At 41.3% G+C, this 21,889-nt stretch overlaps 1 protein-coding gene across 2 annotated transcripts in view; it reads right to left on the bottom strand.

Moving 5' to 3' along the window:
* Positions 1–1,355: 1,355 nt before the first annotated feature.
* LOC126259465 (endoplasmic reticulum-Golgi intermediate compartment protein 3) overlaps positions 1,356–21,889 on the bottom strand; it is a 106,881-nt gene continuing 86,347 nt past the window's right edge. For both annotated transcript variants that reach the window (XM_049956295.1, XM_049956294.1), the window contains exons 9-11: positions 2,198–2,304; positions 2,018–2,112; positions 1,356–1,943 (exon numbers count right to left, since the gene is read on the bottom strand). In XM_049956295.1, the coding sequence (XP_049812252.1) occupies positions 1,808–1,943; positions 2,018–2,112; positions 2,198–2,304 (338 nt within the window). In that variant the 3' untranslated portion in view covers positions 1,356–1,807. The remainder of the gene's footprint in view (positions 1,944–2,017; positions 2,113–2,197; positions 2,305–21,889) is intronic.

The following is a 21,889-nucleotide window of genomic DNA, read 5'->3' as shown; positions in this document are numbered from 1 at the left end:
ATAAAGGAATAACATCTATGCAGAAGTTGATGATAGTCTGTAGTTCCAAATTGATGAGGTAGTCACCTGTCTTCTTTGCTTGTTGCACTAGAGTAACCATTCAAAAGGGCTCCAACTGCTTTTTACATTTTTGAGGGTACTGGCTATTCTTTTTCACAGTTGCACACTTTTAGTAGTAGTAGTAGTAGTAGTAGTAGTAGTAAAAGGCTTCTAAGCGACTCGAAGCTCCCGTACCATCTCACATGATTCCTCCAGCTTCTCCTGTCTTATGCTGCCCCTTGCCAGTTATTTATTCCCAATCTTTCGCATATGCAATCAATTTCATTGCACCAAGTACTCCTGGGTCTCCCCCTTGGTCTTTTGCCACATGGCTTCTCCCTGACTATTCTTAACACAATTTGGTCTTCTTTCATTCTCATCAGATATCCAGTCCATTGCAGTCTTCTCACATTTATTATGTTTACTATCACTGGTTGTTGTGATAGCTCATAGATTTCTATGTTGTGTCTTCTCTTCCAGCATTGTGATTCATTGTCATAATATGGACCAAAGATTTTTCTATAAACTTTATTCTCAGACTCTTGTAAATGGTGGCGTTCTGTTTTCGTTAGACTACATGTTTCTGCCCCATAGATTAGAACCTGTCTGATGATTGTATTATATAACTTTATTTTAGTTTTCCTGGTCAGCAGTTTGGACCCTAAGAGATTTTGTATTGCATAATAGGTTTGGTTAGCATTTTGCAGTCTCACTTTTATTTCTACCTGTCTCTGATTTTGTTCATCTATCACGGATCCCCCACTTCATGACTTCTTGTAGAAATCATTCCAAGTCTGAAAGGGGTGAGCACATGCTGGTCACTGAGGCTCCAGGATGAGAGGAACCCAACTGTTGTGAGGACAATGGGAGATAAAGATCTTTCTCTCCCTTTTTCCTTACAATAGATGAGTCCCTCTCATCCTGGGTCTATGTGGCCTGGCCTTCCTTTTTAACTTTTGCCAATCTATTCATCTCTCTCCCCTGACTATGGAACTAATAGTTCCAACAACTAGGATAGTGTCACATACCTTTACATGTGCCTACTGCTAGTACAAGTATTTCATCTCCTAAAGGTGAGTAGTGACCAGTAATTTTGTCTTGTAATTTTATAGTTTTCTTGAGTGAATTTTGCTCTTGATGCAATTAAGCAAATATTGCACATTTCTTTGTTGCTTTCTGCCACATTCTTTTATATGTCAAGACTCCAATACTTACAGCTATTTTAAATTTTCACTATGGAGTTTCTTACCACATCCTCATCTTCCTTTGTGCTGTGCAACAGTTTGGTAAGAGGGAAAGGCCAAATGACATTGCAGTAACTTTTTCTTGTCTTTTAATTAACGTGTAAAAACACAATAGTCAATAAAGAAAACAATTACAAAACTGATATGTATGCAACAATGACTATTTATGATTATGTTTAATACTGAAAATCAGATTAAAACACCAGTTCTTACACTCTACCATGAGCAAAGATGTCTCCATAACTGTGTATATTTTTGGTACATAAATGCAATGTAATTAATTAAACGAATTCTTTTGGAAATTACATTCATAAAAGTAAGTGTCTGACAATTAATGCAATAAATCTAAGGTAATCAAGACACATTTCAACTGTAGATATTTAATTGACAATTTAAACTTCATTCAAATACATCTATTCCCCTATGGTGTAACTGACTTGTAGGCTTTTCATAACACCAAGGGAACAGCCATTAAGTGGGAGCATTTTTGCTCATTCAGTAAGACTCTTGATGGAAAACTGGTTTTAATTCACCTTCCCCAACTCAATTTTCTTCTGAATAGCTTTATATGAGTGATACAACAGAGAATCAATAAGACCAGCCACTGTGAATACACCACCTATGATGGCACATACATTAGTTGCAAAATGTCCAAATGACCTGAAAAACAAGATTTCTTAGTTTTATCTGACTTTGTACTTTTAGTTTTTTTACTAAATGATATAAAACTTTACCTTTCTCTTTCAGTGTACTTCACCATCATAGGAGCCAACTCGTAGTTGAAAAAAATTCCAGGCATCCCTGTTTCACCACTGATTGTAGATATAACCTATAATTTTAAATTTTTATGAGTATTTGCGTCAGTAAATTTGAACCTACAGTAACACAAGTTGGTGAAAGATTAATACACTTACTTTCTGGTGCCTGGTTACAGAAAACTGGTTTGTAAGTAAGATTGTGTTATCTTTGCTCACATATGTTGTAGGAACAATCTTGACATAGTACTGAAACATTGTAGAACCTGAAATGAGAAATGTGTGTGTGTCAAGTACAACGTTAAAAAAAAATCCAGTTTTGTTCAGTACATAACACATACAACTGATACAAAAAGCACAAATATTATAGAAAATTAAATTAGTTAACATCAAAGGTAAGTCACAGACTTCTTGGTGAGTGACTCAAACACTAAAAGAATCAAATAAAGGTTTCTCAGGTTTCCGTCGCATCATGTGGTTTAAAATCCACTAGCTTTTGGCCGAGTACTCCTTGCCCATTGTAAAGTGGTGACTGTCTTCTGGCTGCTGCTCCCATCCTTATATAGCTGGGCTGCCTTCTCTGACATCACTGGTACCCACTCTGGCACCATATATGGTAATGTTTGCTTGGTGCGGCATCTGCGCCTGCTTCAAACTTCTGATGGCCAGGTCCCATGCTGCGCTTAGCTGCAGGCCGCCGTATTTATTGAGTGTGTTGACACAAATTTTTATTTTGATTGCTTCTTTTGTTATGCTATCCCAAAAACTGTTGGCCCGTGTGATAATAGATATCTTGCCGAATGCAATATGATGACTATTTTCTAATGCATGCTCTGCTACCGCTCATTCCTCTGGGTACCGTACACGGAAACATCTCTCCTGTTCTACACAGCGCTGTTCAATCGTACACACAGTCTGTCCGATATAGAACTGTCCACACCCACATGGTATTTTATATACTCTTGGCATTCTGAGGCCTGGATTTTAAACTACTTGACGCACTGGAAGCCCGACAAACCTTTATTAGTACATATCGCTGTGAAACTATGCACTCCTATAACATTAAAAGAATCAGTTTACTTCAGCAAATATTATTCTACCTACTCATCCATTCCATATGTCAGAAGCTGATACACAGGTCAAAAGTATCAAATATTACAATGGCAACAATAGCTCACAAATAACTGTAGCCCTGTCAGCTGATTTTTGTGTCACAAAACATGAGGTTATGCTTTATAATTAATTCAGATGCATCAATGGTTTCAGAACTGGTAAAAATGGCACAAAAAATTATCTTGTGTCCAGATAATGGGGACACCAACTGTGTGTTACCTGTGTAGTGAATCAGCATCTGAATAGTTTCATATGTTAAAGTCATAGTGGGAGGAGTGTTTCACTGTATTGCTGTTTGTTGTTGGCTTAACATTAACCGACATATAAAACTTGCCGTCAGCAAATCTAGGCAAGTTTACTTATTAGTTACTTGCATGAAAGCAATGCATTTTAATTCTCTGAATTTGATAAATATGAGCCAATTGTGAGGGTGCATTAGATACTTCTTACTAGATGTGAGACAGAAGTCGATACCAACAAAGCAGTTCATCGATGTAAAAAAATAAAAAAAATAAAAAATAAACAGATCATGAATAGTGCAACAAATTCAGTGAGAGTAGCTACTTGTGCACCATTTGACATTTACGAGGGCAGTTCAATAAGTAATGCAACACATTTTTTTTCTGAAACAGGGGTTGTTTTATTCAGCATTGAAATACACCAGGTTATTCCCCAATCTTTTAGCTACACAACACTATTTTTCAACGTAATCTCCATTCAATGCTACGGCCTTACGCCACCTTGAAATGAGGGCCTGTATGCCTGCACGGTACCATTCCACTGGTCGATGTCGGAGCCAACGTCGTACTGCATCAATAGCTTCTTCATCATCCGCGTAGTGCTTCCCACGGATTGCGTCCTTCATTGGGCCAAACATATGGAAATCCGACGGTGCGAGATCGGGGCTGTAGGGTGCATGAGGAAGAACAGTCCACTGAAGTTTTGTGAGCTCCTCTCGGGTGCGAAGACTTGTGTGAGGTCTTGCATTGTCATGAAGAAGGAGAAGTTCGTTCTGATTTTTGTGCCTACGAACACGCTGAAGTCGTTTCTTCAATGTCTGAAGAGTAGCACAATACACTTCAGAGTTGATCGTTTGACCATGGGGAAGGACATCGAACAGAATAACCCCTTCAGCGTCCCAGAAGACTGTAACCATGACTTTACCGGCTGAGGGTATGGCTTTAAACTTTTTCTTGGTAGGGGAGTGGGTGTGGCGCCACTCCATTGATTGCCGTTTTGTTTCAGGTTCGAAGTGATGAACCCATGTTTCATCGCCTGTAACAATCTTTGACAAGAAATTGTCACCCTCAGCCACATGACGAGCAAGCAATTCCGCACAGATGGTTCTCCTTTGCTCTTTATGGTGTTCGGTTAGACAACGAGGGACCCAGCGGGAACAAACCTTTGAATATCCCAACTGGTGAACAATTGTGACAGCACTACCAACAGAGATGTCAAGTTGAGCACTGAGTTGTTTGATGGTGATCCGTCGATCATCTCGAACGAGTGTGTTCGCACACTCCGCCATTGCAGGAGTCACAGCTGTGCACGGGCGGCCCGCACGCGGCGATGATGACACACGCTTTGCCCAATGACTCACCGTGCTTTTGTCCACTGTCAGATCACCGTAGACATTCTGCAAGCGCCTATGAATATCTGAGATGCCTTGGTTTTCCGCCAAAAGAAACTCGATCACTGCCCGTTGTTTGCAACGCACATCCGTTACAGACGCCATTTTGACAGCTCCGTACAGCGCTGCCACCTGTCGGAAGTCAATGAAACTATACGAGACGAAGCGGGAATGTTTGAAAATATTCCACAAGAAATTTCCGGTTTTTTCAACCAAACTTGGCCGAGAAAAAAAATGTGTTGCATTACTTATTGAACTGCCCTCGTAAGTTGTCAAGTGCCACACATGATGGACGCACAGTGAAAATCAAGTGCACAGGTGGCATGAATTCGATAGTAATTATTACTTGAAGTGAAATGATGAATTCTGTCTTATTATGCATGTGAAATATGTAAACATCGTTGACATACTGACGGTGTTCTCTTAAAAGGAATAATCATGGACTGATGCATTTCAAAATGAACTGTCACTCGAGATAGGCATATCAGGCTGAAAGCATGGTTGTGAATAAATACATTTAATAACAGTCCAGGAGGATGCAATTTTGTCATATGATGACATGTTGGAGACCGTGGCTGTTTTTGAAGACAAATGTTGATCGTGTTAGGACAGCAACCAGCCACAAATTTACATTGAGTTCCTTTATTCAAAGGAAACCGTTACCGGTTTCGAATCGTTGCGATTCATCATCAGACGGTTTACACACTTTCTTTCTACATTTGGTGTGTTTTTATATCTATAAAATAAAGGAACTCAAAGTAAATTTGTGGCTGGTTGCTGTCCTAACACGATCAACATTGAGTCCAGGAGGAGACTACTGTCCTCCCTAAAATGTTGAAGGACTGCAAGTAAACAGAAAATAATGAATTGATTGATCTTTTTAGGCTGATCCACACTAACTCATAGTGCATTGCAGAAATTAACGCCCCCCCCCCCTCCCCCTCTCCCTTTCCTCATGAGAAGTGTGGCGTGCTGTTGCTCCAATGGGTCAACAAGGTTTTAGTATGTTACATTTGTGTCCTGTGAACAGAATGCAAAAGTTACCATGATTAACAAAAGTAAGAAAACTGTAATAGCTTCTTCTTCCATGACGGAAATTGTCCACCAACGGCACCATGACTATCAGTGTACAAACAACAAGGGGAAGTCACTCTATGTTCATAAGACTCTTACAGTAAATATTATAGTTTCTGATGTACAGAGTGAAGTCTTCTGGAAAAAATATTTCTTGCATTTGATAAGAACAACAGAATCAAATGAAACAAGATCTCAACCAGATTACAATACTACACATTGAAGTTCTACTCTAACGGTGCTGTTTTTGAGCCTCTTCTCTAGGTTTCTAAGCAGGAATAAAACGGGAAAGGGCTGCCAAAATAGCTTTACTGTGATTGCTCCTCTGTGAGCAGTGTAAGTCTAAATCAGCAAGCTCACTCTTAGATGACATGGCTTGGGGGCAGTTGAAATTGCAAAACCAAACACTTTGGCTTCAGTTCTTTTTGATTTCACCAGAGGGACTCTGGCTCATGTTACAGATGGAGGGGGGGGGGGGGGGCATTCGAGGAGAATCTGTGTCCCCTAGTCAGTGACATCACACTGGTGGTATTTTCAGCTACTGGCTAATGACCAGTTGATCATCAGCCTTCTTCTAGGGTGTCTTTTAGCTTGAGTGTACTTCTCTGGTTATGCCAATGAAGGGGTATGCCAATAATGGGATTTATATAAGCTGCAACCCATGTTATGGGTTTTGGATTCAGCCACAGAGCAAAGGAGTGGAGTTTTCTTCTTACAATTAGCATCTCCGTATGATATATGGTCAAGGGTGTAATATACCTAAATTATCTTTTTCTTCTGCTTCTTGAACTCAAGGAAGCCTGGAGATAGAGAATAATGCCAGCTCATGCCCTTCATTATCAGTAACAGACAGGAGGACATTTACGATATACTTCTTCATGCACTGTGCTCCCACAGACCTCATGGGTGCCATGGGAAGCCAAATGCCTAAGTCTCAAACATTTAAAGTATCTTGTAGTAAATGGATGCCCGACTTTACGTTGCTACTAAATATAACTCTGACCTTCTCAGGAAAGTTATTTTCTTTGAAAATGAGAATGAAAGCACAGTATCCTCATGGTTTCTGATGAATCCAGCAAGAGAGAAATATTCTGGCACTCTAATTTATTGAATTCACTTCATAATCAGTTTTTAGTATGAGGTCTGTGTGAAAAGCAAGACCTTGGATCATGGCAAACCACTGTCTTGGAGTTCCGAAGCCAGCAAGCAACCACACTTGTGATGCACCTGACAATTGTCTTGCTGAGCAGTGTTCAATATCTTCACCAACAGAGACCTGTTTCTCAATATTTCAATAGATAAACTTAGTTGACCTTGTCTTCAATAATGAAGGATGATTTCAGCCTAAAATACTATCATTCATGGAACATACCAGATACTAGGCAAACCACTTCGCTCAACTGCTCTTCAACTGATAACCTTCCTATAGCATTGTATTAAACACACAATCACACCCCAATACAATTTATGTTTTAACATAGCTGTTGTCTGGCAAAAGTTTGACTTGTATATCATTTGCCAATATACTATTCAGTTTGATCAGTTCTTCCCATGGACAACATGTACTGATAGGTGTTGTTACTTGTGTTGGTAAGTACTGTAACTGGGATTTGACAAAAGACTGGGAACAATTCATGAAACCAAATGAGGCTGGATGACCAGTCTGGGCTCTCAAAGGCAGAACACTGAATAAGCACAGAACACAACAACAATGAAAACAGACATTGGTGACAGCAGTATAAACAAACAAGCCCACAGAGTAATGCAAGACAGAAACCAAAACGTACAGAAATGGAAGAAACAAGGGACAACAGTGTGTCAAAGCTAGCAACGTAACTGTGAGGTGATACACCACTGAAAGCAGGGCCGCAGTGCAGCAGAATTTACAGAACTGCTCTGAGCACTAATTGGTCAGTGTAAGAGGCATGGTGCTGCAGCAGGGTGAGACCAGCACTGCGGCTCAGTATTGTGCACACTCGCAGATGTTGCATCTCTGACTGGAGGCTGCAGTCAAGATCCACACCTTCCAGCGGATTTTCGAAGTCACCAGGTTGGGATACCAGATCCCCCCACCCTGAAATGGCCATGTATGGCTAGAAGTATCCACGCTGGTGTTTCAGGATATGAGCTGGTATTATGATTTATGTACCAATGTGGAAGCCTGCTGACAGGTATGAGGACCCAGGAGTCTCTGGATGTTTCTGGGATGCAGTGACATGGTTGTAGAGAGTGCGTGTAGACTTCCACCTCCATGTCCATATCCACAGAAATTGCTGCTGGTGTTCTGGAGTGCAAATTATATCTGTGCAGTTGCGAAAGTGGCACACACGTGTTTCGAGGACAGGGTGGTCTACCAGCAGCTGTGCAGTCAGTAGGTATGGGTGGAGATGGTTGGTGTGATGATACTCCAAACCGCTCAAAGGGTCCACTGTTGTAAGGTGTCACCTATGAGTGATAAACATTGTAGCCTGTGTCCATGTGTCTTTCACCTCATATGAGCATGTTTGCACCACTATGCCCAGGGAACAGTGCCCTGCATTGTGTCCAGGATTCTCAGAGCTGTAGGGCCAGGAAATGCAGGACAGTTCATGGTCGTCTTCCAAGGAAGAGCTTCACCACACTACGGTCATGGACAGGTGTGCTCTGGTACGTCCTCAAGAACATAGCGAGCACTGCTGTGGTGGTGGTGGTGGTGGTGGTGGTGGTGATGGTGGTAGTTTCCACTGCTTTTAACATCTGCTGCCTAAATGTCTGTACCATATGCTCTGCCCCACCACTGGAGGGATGTGTGGGATGGCAGGTTAAAAAGGCATTGTATGCTATTTGAGGTCCAGAGTTGTTCAAAAGTTGTCACCTCGAACTGGGGCCCATTGGCTGACATGATGGTTCGGGAAATGTACGGTCGCAAGAATACTGGGCTTCGGACGGCCACGTGCACTTCCGAGAGCAAAGACCATCGTAGTCGGTGTATGGCTGCAGTGCATCATACTGCACCCGCAGCAGCAGTTTGAGCAGCAGTTGGCACCATAGTGACACAAAGAGCTGTTACAAATTGGTTACTTCAAGGACAGCTTCGACCCACATGCCCTGTAGCGTGCATTCTACGGACCCCAAACCACCGCCAGTTGCGACTTCAGTGGAATCAAGCGAGAGCTCACTGGAGGGCAGGGAGGAAGTCTGTTGTGTTTGATGAAAACTGGTTCTGTAATGTTGCCGGTGATGGCTGTTTGTTGATAGGAGATGGCCAGTTGAGGACCAGCAATCAACTTGTCAATGTGCTAGGCATACTGGATCTACCCTGGAGTTATTGTGTGGGATGTGATTTCGTGTAACAGCAGGCACACTCTCGTGATTATCACACACACCCTGATTGCAAATTTGTACATCGGTCTGGTGGTTCGACCTGTTGTGCTGCTATTCACGAACAGCATTCCAGGGTGTGTTTTCCACCAGGATAGCGCTCGCCCACATACCGCTGTTGTAACCCAACATGCTCTACAGATTGTTGACAGGTTGCCTTGGCTTGCTCAGTCACCAGATCTGTCTCCAATCGAACGCACATGAGACATCCTCGGGAGACAACACCACAAGAGCATTCAGAAGAGCGTGTTAGTTGAGGCATCTGTTGTAGTGGACACCATACTGACCACATACATGTAGCTGGAGCAAGCATCCACAACTAGTAACCATAGAGAACCTGAAAACTGGCCAACAGAATACAAATAAATGTGGTTCCAAGGGCGACAGGAGGTGGGCCTAGGGGCGAAGTATTGTGGTGGAGTAGCCTGATGAGGGGTATGAATGGAACAGCTGTGCACCATGGCTTTGTGTCCTTGTTTAGCTTGGCCAGTAAGAATGTCACTGCACTAGGCCTTTCAGCCATGACATTCCCCGGTGCTTGTGATGGAGTAGTTGTAAAATTTAAGGGTGCAGGGCAGTCAGGACCAGGACACAGTGAATATCTGCCTCACAGTCATTCAGGAGGACGTCACAGATGACTGACAGATGATGGGAGGGATGAGCTAAGCTTCAGAGCTCCAGAATAGTGTTCTCAGGAAACTAAGTGGGCCACCCACAAAGTGTTTAGTGCATCACTCATTGTAGGACTGGGTTGCAGCCCATGTCAGCAGCAATTCATGCAGGCATAATGGGGAACCCATCCGAGGTTTGTCACCATTCCGTATTTATCTGGACACATGACATTTCCTGCTGCTCAAAGGCCATGTCTGGTCCCACACAACTTCCACATTGGCGTGTTGCACTATGGGCTTGTAGTTAATGGTATAATTGTAGGAGATGAGGAAAAGTGTCCAAATCAGAAGCCACTGTACTGTCCATTCTGGTAGCCAGATGCATGGCTCAAAGAGTGTCACAGTGGCTTACGGTCCAAAATTAAATTAGTACCAATAAGGTAAACATGGAACTTTTTGTTCCATCATCTTTCGGGCGTACACTCAGGACAGCGACAATTCTTATTGCGATATTTCGGCTAGAAACCTCCCAGCCATCTTCAAGGCGAGTCAGAGACTGAGTTCATAGTGTTTGCGCGTGCCTATTTATACGGAGAGTCACGTGATACAAAGCTGCTGAGGATTGAAAGCACATGCGTCAAAGATATCAAAGTCGCCACTACTGCACTAGCCATAGATAAGATGTATATAACAAAGATAAACATGTAAGCACAGAGTGCAAACAAAATAGTGCTGCTGCAAATCCACCGTGCTTGTAAATAAATAATTAATCTTTAAAATTGGTAACATCTGTCTTTCCGAACGAAGGTGTGAAATAAGCGGTTTCCAAGCATTGTCAAGATGAAATCCTTCGTCATGGTTTAGCAGGTTGTCGGCTAGTTGTATTTCTACAGCTTCCTTAACAACTGAGTCCCAGAAAGATGAAGCAGTAGTTAAAATCTTAACATCTTTATAATCCATGGCATGGCCAGTAGAAATGCAATGTTCGGCAACTGCTGATTTGTTGGATTGAAGAAGACGTGTGTACCGCTGGTGTTTGACGCATCGTTCCTGTACAGTGCGCGTGGTTTGCCCTATGTAACATTTGCCACACTCACAAGGGATTTCATAAACTCCCACCTTTTGCAAAAGCAGATCATCCTTAACGGATCCCAACAAGGCTGCAGTCTTAGCTGGTGGGCGGAATATCACATCCACTTTATGTTTCTTCCAGATTCTAGCGATTTTAGAAGAAACATTACCCATGTATGGGAGAAAGGCTGTAGATTTCACTTCCCTTTCCACTTCCTCATCCTTTTCCTGTGATTTTTCTGCAGTTTTTATTTGCAGGGCTTTCTTAATCTGCTGTTGCAAATAGCCATTTCTCCTAAAAACTGCCTCCAGGTGTACAAGCTCATCCTGCAGGCTGTCAACATCAGACACTACATGAGCCCTGTGGACCAAAGTTTTCGGAACACTCATAATTTGCGACAGATGGTGGCAGCTAGACGCCTGCAAATACAGGTCTGTGTGTGTGGGCTTACGATATACGCAATGACCTAGGGATCCATCTTCTTTCCGGCGAACCAGCACATCCAGAAACGGTAAACAGCCATTCTTCTCTCGCTCCATAGTGAACTTGATGTTTCTGTGCATGGAATTGAGATGTTCCGAAAACTCTATCAGTTTATCCTCTCCGTGGGGCCACACTATGAAAGTGTCATCCAAGTATCTCCAGAAGACCGTCGGTTTTAATACTGCTGAGTTCAGGGCTTTCTCTTCAAAATCCTCCATAAACAAATTAGCCACCAGGGGAGAGAGAGGGCTCCCCATAGCGACACCGTCAATTTGTTCGTAATATTGTTCATCAAATAAAAAATAAGTGGAGGTTAATGCATGCTTAAACAAAGCTGTTATATCATCCTCAAACTTGCTGCTAATGAGATACAGGGAGTCAGCCAGAGGTACTTTGGTGAACAACGAGACAACGTCAAAACTAACTAATAAATCTGTGCTATTGAGCTTCAGACCTTTCAACCTACTGATAAAATCCGACGAGTTGCGGATATGATGTTCACATTTCCCCACAAACGATCTCAACAGAGAGGCTAAATATTTTGCCAATGAGTACGTTGGTGCACCTATATTGCTAACTATTGGTCGAAAAGTCAGCACTTTTAAAATCTGCTCCAAACATGGATTAAGATTTTCAGTTTCTTCTGAACTGGATGTTCGTAGAACTTTGTGTACCTTGGGAAGGCCATATAATCTGGGGGGCACAGAGCTGTGTCCCTTCAGTTTGTTGGCCCTTCAGTTTGTTGGCGACTTCTTTAGGCAGAGAACTGGAGTTCAGAAGCAATGCAGTTTCTCTCTCAGCCCGAGATGTAGGGTCCTTGTCAATCTTACGGTATGCAGACTCACCCAGTAAGTTGTGCATCTTCTCAATATAGACGTCTCTCGGAAGCAAAACTGTGGCATTACCCTTGTCTGCAGGAAGGACCAAAGACTGGGAATCATTCCGGAGATTACTGAGTGCAGCTCTCTCAGCTGAGGATAAGTTGCTTTTTTCTGGACGAGATCTTGTAAGAGTTCGGCACACTTCACGTCTTATTTCTTCGGCGGAATCACCAGGTAACTTTCGGACAGCTTCTTCAATACCTGAGACAAAAGATGTTAACGGCAGGGGCTTTGGCGTGGGAGCGAAGTTCAGACCCTTTTCTAAAACTGACATAGTCACATTGTCCAAGACCTTATTTGTAAAATTAAAAACAGAAGATTTAAAACACACATCTTGCTGCGACTGAGTAGTTGGTTGGTCGAATTTCGCCACTTGTCTTGCAGTGGAATCTTGATGAGTCCAGTCCGATTTTGCCCATGTTATGCCATCAGTCCATTCCCAAGAAATAGGTGGGAGTTTAGCTGCTATCTTCAGATGTAAATGATACAACTCTGCCGTCTGATACACACGTCTTCTTCAGTCCAACAAATCAGCAGTTGCCGAACATTGCATTTCTACTGGCCATGCCATGGATTATAAAGATGTTAAGATTTTAACTACAGCTTCATCTTTCTGGGGCTCAGTTGTTAAGGAAGCTGTAGAAATACAACTAGCCGACAACCTGCTAAACCGTGACGAAGGATTTCATCTTGACAATGCTTGGAAACCACTTATTTCACACCTTCGTTCGGAAAGAATTTCTGCATCTTCACTTCCGACAGATGTTACCACTTTTCAAGATTAATTATTTATTTACAAGCACGGTGGATTTGCAGCAGCACTATTTTTTTTGCACTCTGTGCTTATATGTTTATCTTTGTTATATACATCTTATCTATGACTAGTTCAGTAGTGGCGACTTTGATATCTTTGACGCATGCGCTTTCAATCCTCAGCAGCTTTGTATCACGTGACTCTCCATATAAATAGGCACGCGCAAACGCTATGAACTCAGTCTCCGACTCGCCTTGAAGATGGCTGGGAGGTTTCTAGCTGAAATATCGCAATAAGAATTGTCGCTGTCCCGAGTGCTTGCCCGAAAGATGATGGAACATTATGTCCGCCAGGAAAACTTCAAGAATCACATGGAACTTTTTAACTGCAAGACAATCACTAAAGCTTCCTTTTAGTAAAATACTCTTTTGAGAGAGTGTCAATATCCTTGTTGCATGGGCAAACTGATTGCTCAATACCAACTCTGCAACAATGCCATATGGAGAGGCATCCGTGGCCAGAACTGGTGAATGCGATGGTGAAGAGGGTGTGTGTTGAGGTGGCATGTGCTTCAACTATGTGAAAGCACACTCACAGGCAGCTGTTCACCTGTATTGAAAGCCTTTGTTCTGTGGTCGATTTAGTTAATGCAGGATATGGGCCACTTGTGGGGAGTAAGTGCCTACGGTACCCCATTTGCTCCTGAAGAAAATTAGCATTTGTCTAAGGATCACTTTAGCCCCACACCACAAATATAGTAAATACAGTGCAAAGGTTTCACAGGCAGTCCTCAAGCATAGTGTATGTGACAATTAAGTCACCAAAATAATTAGTACAAGTGGGTATAGACATGGTTACCTGTTCCGGAGTGGAAAAGATCCCAAAAGGCAAGTGCTTGCATTTATATAAACCAAAGGTAGTGTTGATAACCGCAATGTCTTGCAATTCCTGCAAAATCTGCAAATATGTGGTAGCAAGGTCTATCTTAGAAAAATATTCTCCTCTGGGAGGTGGTCTTCCGGGCTTGGTATCAGGTAGGTCTCTACTTGTGCCTTGGAATGATGGTCTCCACAGAGCCAGAGAGAACCACTGGATTTCTTTACCACTACTAAGGACATGGCCCAAGTGCCTGATTTAACTGGTTCAGTCACCCCAATCAATAAAGTTCCTTCTTGAGAGCTGTCCATGAGGAGACTGGAATGGATTGTGCTAAGCAAAAATGGGGCACTATATCTGAATGCACTAAGATATAAGTCTGAAAATTTGTGGCGCACCCCAAGCCAGGTCCAAAAATAGACGCAAAAGTGGCACAAAGGTCATAGAGTTCCAGGAAGGGAAGGGCATCAGACATGACCAGAACCTTGTTACTGATGTAGAATCGAAACAAGAAGCAATCTGGCCTGAAAAAGTTTCTGGCTTAATGACTATCGACAACAAACAGTGTTGTCAGTTACGTGACTTCCTTGGGGCTGTGGAGATTTAAAATGACCACCATAAGGAATTGAACTGTCAACACATGCTACCAATGTAGGTGGGGCCAAGTGGAACTACTGCCTGAAGTTAATGCAGTTGACACATGTGACAAGCTTGGCCCAAATGTCCTGACAGCTTATGGCAGATTGTTTGGAAATGTCCAACCTTTCCACAATGGATGCAGTGCATGCAGAAGTTTGTACAATCCAAACGTGTGTGCTGTGCAACATGGGCAAGCCGGAAGAGACCCCACTGCTGGCAGGTTATAGCTGGTCGTTCACAGGCCATCAACACATATGAATTTGATGAATCATGAAGACACCATCTAGGAAGTGGGTTATGAGGATATCATGGTCCTGGAGTGTGATGCAGCATCTGGTCCACTGCTACTAGTGGTCAAGCCATGAGGCACCATTTGCTGCCTGTATGATTTCAAAAGAGCGCAACTGTCAAAATATTGTATAATGAAGGTTTGTTTAGCTTAAGGGTTGAAGTGCTTGCTTCCAGGTTGGGAGCCAAATGGACCACTATGTCTCAAATTAAAGAGTCTGGATAGAATGTTTTGCAGTTGTGTTCGTACAAGCGAAATATCAATAGTGAGTTGTAAATCAGTGACCTTGGAGTAATACGACTGATATAACTGCTTGTGGCATTGAAAAATTTGAGTCACAATGCAACAACACGCAATCACTGTGCATAATAACTTTAAAGTTATGGGCATATCTCCTCGAATATGGAGGCGATAGTATTTGAGCACTCACAGTGAGGTGGTTGAATTTTAATTCTATGGTGGAACTGCAACAAATAAACAAATTATTTAAAAAAAACAACTGAATGCTTACTGCCAATTAGTGTGGTATACACATAACAGCAAAAAATAGCTGGAGCTAACTTCTGAGTTGTTCTTAACTGGAACCAGTTACGTTATAGGGTATAAGTGTTGTAAATGTGCATGCCATTGAAACAGTTACACCACTTTGATGCTCGCACAATGGATGCTTCCTCTGTAAAACCTGCAGTGCTTGATTCTTAGGATTACAGGTCAACAAGAGACAATTACAGATCAGCAAATGGTGATCTCATGGGGTGAGTGATTTTAACAACATAGTGATTTAATGAACTTCATTTTGGCTCTGCCTATACATTTTCATATGGGAGAGGTCAGGGCCAGGAGGAGACCACGTGAAAAGAGCAAACTTTTTCTATTTTGCAAAGCTTTCCAGCACCGTCACTAACGTTTGTACTGGAGACTGGTCTTGTCATGAAAGATTGCTCTCACATGATACAGCTGTCACCTCGATGGATACAGATTTCTCATAATAAATGTACGCACAGTATTGTGCAACACCAAGCCAACTATTTATCACATACAGCACTCCAATCACCTGGAAGACATGCAGCCCCATCACACCAAAGACACACAACCACTGTGAGATAACTTCTGGATGCTTTACGGATTGAAGTGGACACCTTGCAGCCTGTGTAATTGTGTTGGGCTGTTATTTGCTGAGAACAGTATCAATTTATCAGGGAATATTGTGACTTTTTCCCAATTACAATAGACTTTATCATACGCAAATGCTAGTTTTCATCATAAGGCTCCTCTCTGAGGGCTGCAGGCCCCCAAAGCCAGCACTGAACCTTAAACATCAATCTGGAAAAGGAATTAATATGTTTTAAAGCACTACATTGGAAAGAGATTATTGATATGATGGGTTCACCAGTTCATTATCCTTGGGCAGTGTTTTAATATGCTAAAGTTCAGTGTCTGTCCATGGATTTGATTCTCCAATTTCTCCATGCAGGTACTCTTTTATCAAACTTTGCATACTGCTATAGGGGATATCAAACCATTCCCTGGTGCCTGATACTGAATAATTCCTTTCGTATGCAAAACCAATAATGAGTCATAGATAGACTGTTGGTGATTTACAGACTGATTCAGGAGGACTGTCACATAATTTGTGAGGTGATTCTACATGTGCAAATAAACCGAAAAAGTTCTATCAACATGTGTCCGATTTTTGATTGTTACAAAACTGGAGCGCATTGAAGATGACACAAATCCATGAATGATTATGAAGACAAATGTGGATATTACTAAAGCAAAATGCTGTGTAGGCACTGTGGTGAACAGAATAATGGTGGGACAGATGACTGATCCATCTTACAAGAGGTGTTCAAAAAGTCCTCCACCCATCTCAATGCACTTGTCAATGTGTTGCATTGCACATCGAACACCATCTCGGTGGGCTTTAATGCGAGCAACAGCATCAGCAATGCAAATGAAAATTTCTTCATGTGTATTCATGCACCTTCGTAGTATACACATTCCTGTTTACCCAGCCCCATAAGAGGAAGTCTAATGGGGTTAGGTCCGGCGATCTGGCAATCCAGTTACTGCCTAAAGCAGATGGGGTTCGTCATTCAGGGGAAAGTCTCTGGTATTCTGTCACAGCTGCATGGTTACTGCCATTACAGAACCTGTACACAAACAACACACTTGCGTATTCTGCATGGGTGAACATATGTAGCATGTTGGTATTCTCTGACTCAATGGACTTGCTCAATTAAACAACTCTCAAGCACGACATGCACATGGCCTCACAACCGCTCACTGATCCAACCCATGACTGCACACTGTGTTCATTTACAGTAGTTGCCTCAGTGCAAAATCACAGTGCTGTCATTTGTTGAAGAACCCCCATACCTCTTGTAGGATAGATCAGTCATCTGTCCCACCATTATTCTGCCCACCATAGTGACTACACAGCAGTTTAGTAAGTAATATTCACACTTGTCTTCATGTTCATTCATGGATGTGTGTCGTCTTCAACACACTCCAGTTCCATAATGACTGAAATTGGACACATGCTCACAGAATCACCTCACAAATTATGTGACATTCCTCCTGACTCACCCTGTATGTGATCCATGAACAATATGAGTGGGCTCAAAAGTCTCAAAGTGATGCAGACATCTGAGCTTGAATCATGTTCAACCACTATCTACCGTCAAAAGAATTATGTACTATCTACCACTGAAAGAATTATGTTTGACTGTCAGACAGTACAGCACAATACTGACACCACCTGTAGAATAAAGTTTAAAATGAAACTCTATTCTACAAGAAACTCAACCCGGAATGACATACCAGTGACAAAGTTGAGCACTTTCATCGCTTCATTTTTGCAAGTGTGTATCACATTTCTGAAGACAAAAATACCACAGGCTATACACTGAGACGCTCTACACCAAACCCTCTCCCACCTGTTTTCCCCCAGTTTTACATTACACCAGAGTGTAGCCAAGAGTGAAGAACAAAAGACAGTGTTATTAACTGTACCACAGATTGTAGTTCAAGTCCTCTCTAACAATTTATTTTAATTTTATACTTTGCATCAAAGTTTGTAACTAGCAATAGGAGTATATTATAAATAAAATCCAATATGATTAAAATAAGGAATTTTCTCTATAAGTATCAACTTTTATTAAAACTGTTATTAAGTTCTATTAAGCAACTACAATGAGTTGTGACATGGCTCTAATAATCTGTCACATACCTCAAAATGCCACAGGGATCAGAGAAGTTGCTGCCTTCAAATTTCTACACTGCCAACAATTTTATTGTATGCGTATCAGGAAAGATCCTGTTTGTGGTTTCCAGCCGAAACAATGTCACTTCTACTGTGGGAAATTAACTACAAATAATTTTAACTTTTTCATAATATTACCTCTTCTGGATGTATCTACAATAAAGTGAAAAACTGACATATTTCATTTTACACATGTCAGTATTTTGCAGTATTTCAACTCAGGCTGTGATTTCATCAGGCTATCTTTTATGCTGTTAAGGGCACATTACGATGAGTTCTAGAACAACATCTTGTTGACTGAAAAATTTACATTCTGTGTTATGAAGGCTAATTAAAATGTATTAATGAGGCTACCAATATTTCAGAGTTGCATATCAGTGTGGATGAACCAAGTCATAAGTTGAATTAAATGAGGACTGAACAGTTCACTGATGACTTTGTGAGAAGTTCACATTTTTACTCTGCAAGTAGTTCTACTATTGATAGACAAGAACACATTAGAGGGATGACAAGTTAACTGAACTGACACTCAAATATATGCCGGGACTTCAGAAAGTAAGTTACACTTGTTATTTCAATCAAGGGCCATTGCACGACGAGCGGTGCATTATCAGAAGAGAGTACATGTTCCAGGTTTCTTGCAGACACACTTTTACTGTGATGCCTATAAAAGGTTCATCACAGAGCGCAACTGAAAAGGCACAGTAACTGGAAACATACTCCAATGTTGAAATGCATGACACTGTTCCATTTTTACAGGCAAAATATCTAAACTGCACACAGATTCACCATGAAATTCTGGCAAAATATGGACCAAACACAAGGTCACGTCCAGTCACAGTGAAATGAAGCTAACAATTTTACCAATACCACATAGCAGAGATTGATTCTGGTCAGGAAGTCCAAATCTTGCATCATGCAATTTCCATCTTTTCTGCAAGCTGAACGAAATCTAAGGTGACAGAGATTTTCCAACAATGAGGAGATTCACAAAGCAGCTCTTGCTGGCCGCGGTGGCCGAGCAGTTCTAGGCACCTCAGTCCGGAACCGCGTGGCTGCTATGGTCGCAGGTTCGAATCCTGGCTCGGGCATGGATGTGTGTGATGTCCTTAGGTTAGTTAGGTTTAAGTAGTTCTAAGTTCTAGGGGACTGATGACCTCAGATGTTAAGTCCCATAGTGCTCAGAGCCATATGAACCATTTTGAAAGCAGTTCTTGAATGGCTTTGTGACCAAGGAGTAGATTTATATGTTGAAAAATAGTGTCATATATGTGTGTCACTTTGAAGTGCAACACAGTATTCAGTAAAAGTAACTTGGCCTGCCATAACAACATGCAACTTACTGTTTCAAGTCCCCTTGTATGAAAAGGCACTGTACCACTGCCACAGAAAATACTCCTGAGAATGCCAGTGTAAGTAAACTCCTTCTTCAGGCAGCCTGTTTTTAAAGATAAATATTATATAATTATATATGCAGATCTCAGTCTGATACAGTTGAATATTAATTGTTAAAAAAGAAAAGAGGTGTGCTTCGATTGCTTGAGCACATTTAAACACAGCAAGCCACATGCCAAACATGAATCATTTAGGTTAGAAATATCCAGAGATTCAAAATTACTGAAAGTTGTAGTTTTTGCTTAGACCAATATATGGAAATATACAGGAATGTTCACTAAAACCTAGGCAAATTTGAATTTCATACCACATTATTCTTATGCCAGAGGTCAATGTTGACACTCTGCACTACTAAGTATGTTGTTGTCGGGAAATACTTGGCTGCCAAACAGACAAACGAAGATTCCAGTGTATCGACATCGAAGTGAAACTTTGAAAGACTACTTTGTGAGGACCTCTGAAGTCAAAAAGAGCTCAAGTCCTGACTCCTAAGAATTCAAGACCATCATTGTGATCATCGGCAAAAGTTATTGGTGAGCCAACAACACTAAACAATTGCCAAGGAGAATCTTCAATCAAAATCCCACTCTTAACGTGTGACAAATGCTCTCCAAGACCATTATGAAGCACATTAGGCACTGCAATTTGCATTTTTGTTCATTTAAAAATGATGCTGTGAGACAAATTGATTCTTTTCTTGTGAGAAAAGTTTTACAGCAGACATGAAAGTCAACTGGATAAAATTACCAAGCCTCATACATGATCCAGGAAATATTCCCACTGATGTCTGAAAAACATTTGTCACCAGTCTTTTAAGTGTGAAGTTGGCTAGTCACCCATTGTGTGCCTCCCCAGATGGCAGATAGGGGATATGGCAGGCATTGGGGAAATAAAATACCCAGGGTGGACCCAAACTAGCACAAAGTGAAGACAGATCTCAAAGCCATAAAGAAGGCAATGTGTCTAGGACAGATCATGTCTGAAATAAAATCAGCAGAGACAGAGGCTTAAATGTGGCAGCCCCGCCACTGTCCTTACCATGTGCAGCATTTGCGATGCAGCCAGGGGACATTCAAATTGCCAAAAATCCAAAGAAAATTCACGCTGGACTGGAGATGGTGTCAACAATTCTGAGGTGGAACAGGCCAACATGTTCAATCCTTGAGGATGATGATTATGGTGAGTCTTCATGTGCTAACTGTTGCATAGAGCAAGAGTCATATCATGCTCCCACAATTTTTAAAAGCAAAGAAGCTGTCACAAAAGAAGTTTATTTAAACAATATTTCAGTATTATGAAGCTGTGGATGAAAACAGTGGTGTCTGGATCTCCATCTGTTTTCAGCAAGATAGTGCAACAACCACACGAGCCATTAGTACAAAACTGAGTGTCAAACAATTTTAAAATGTTTTGGTCTAATGAATATTAGTCTCCAACGGCCCTGATTTAAATGATGGAATGCAGTTGAATGGCCTCCAACAAATCACATCATCCCATTGAGGCATCATTAAGGACCACCATTGAGGCAGCTTTCACTCAAAGGGCTTCAGAAACATTGTATCCTATGTGTGTGTGCGTATCCTATGTGTGCGTGCTTCACACTGAGATTATACGCTGTTATGCTTGCTAATGAGGGCATCTGAGTCACTTTGCTGTACAAAGGTCATCTGTGAACTCTATGGAGGTCTCCTACATACCATGTAAAAAGATTTTTGTAATATTTAGTATTTTGCAACGATTGACTATTCCTTCAGTTCTTGGTACAATATTTGATACATTACAAATGAAAACACACAGAACAGTAGTGTAATATTCTACAATGTTTGTTATTTATTTCACAAACCAGTTTTAAGATGTTTTGCAATTCATTAGGTACAAAGATAAATATGTGGTGCAGAATTTTTTGTAAGATCACAGATTTTAAATTAGTGCCTTTATAGAGTAACTCTGTTATCAAAGATGAAAATTGTTAATGTTACATTTAAGAATAAATTAGAGGAATTATTTAAGTTACAATGCAATGTAAGATTATGTAACTAAGATAAAATATGTGACACATCAACTAATAAACTATATAACAAATTACAACAACTGTTCTTAGAAGAAAATAAGTTGAACAAGAAAGTCAGCAGACATGTGCCATGGGAGTGGCTGAACCAAATGATCTTGCCTTTAACAGGCCCTAAATTACACACAGATAAGATATACTAGTGACATTACGCAGATAAGTGAAGCAGCTCTGTTTATACAAGGTAATATTTTGAACGGGACAAGAGAAATTATAGTAAATGAAATAAAGGGAAAAAATGGGGCATGTAAGTAAGAGGGGTAATTTACAACATGGTCTGGATGGGATTATGAGTAGTATCTGCATTTAGATGTGGTGAGTAAGGGAACTATGTCTGGTCA

This window comes from Schistocerca nitens, chromosome 5 (assembly GCF_023898315.1).
Source record: "Schistocerca nitens isolate TAMUIC-IGC-003100 chromosome 5, iqSchNite1.1, whole genome shotgun sequence".
NCBI classification, from domain to species: domain Eukaryota; kingdom Metazoa; phylum Arthropoda; class Insecta; order Orthoptera; family Acrididae; genus Schistocerca; species Schistocerca nitens.
This window is presented reverse-complemented; position numbering and strand designations above follow the sequence as displayed.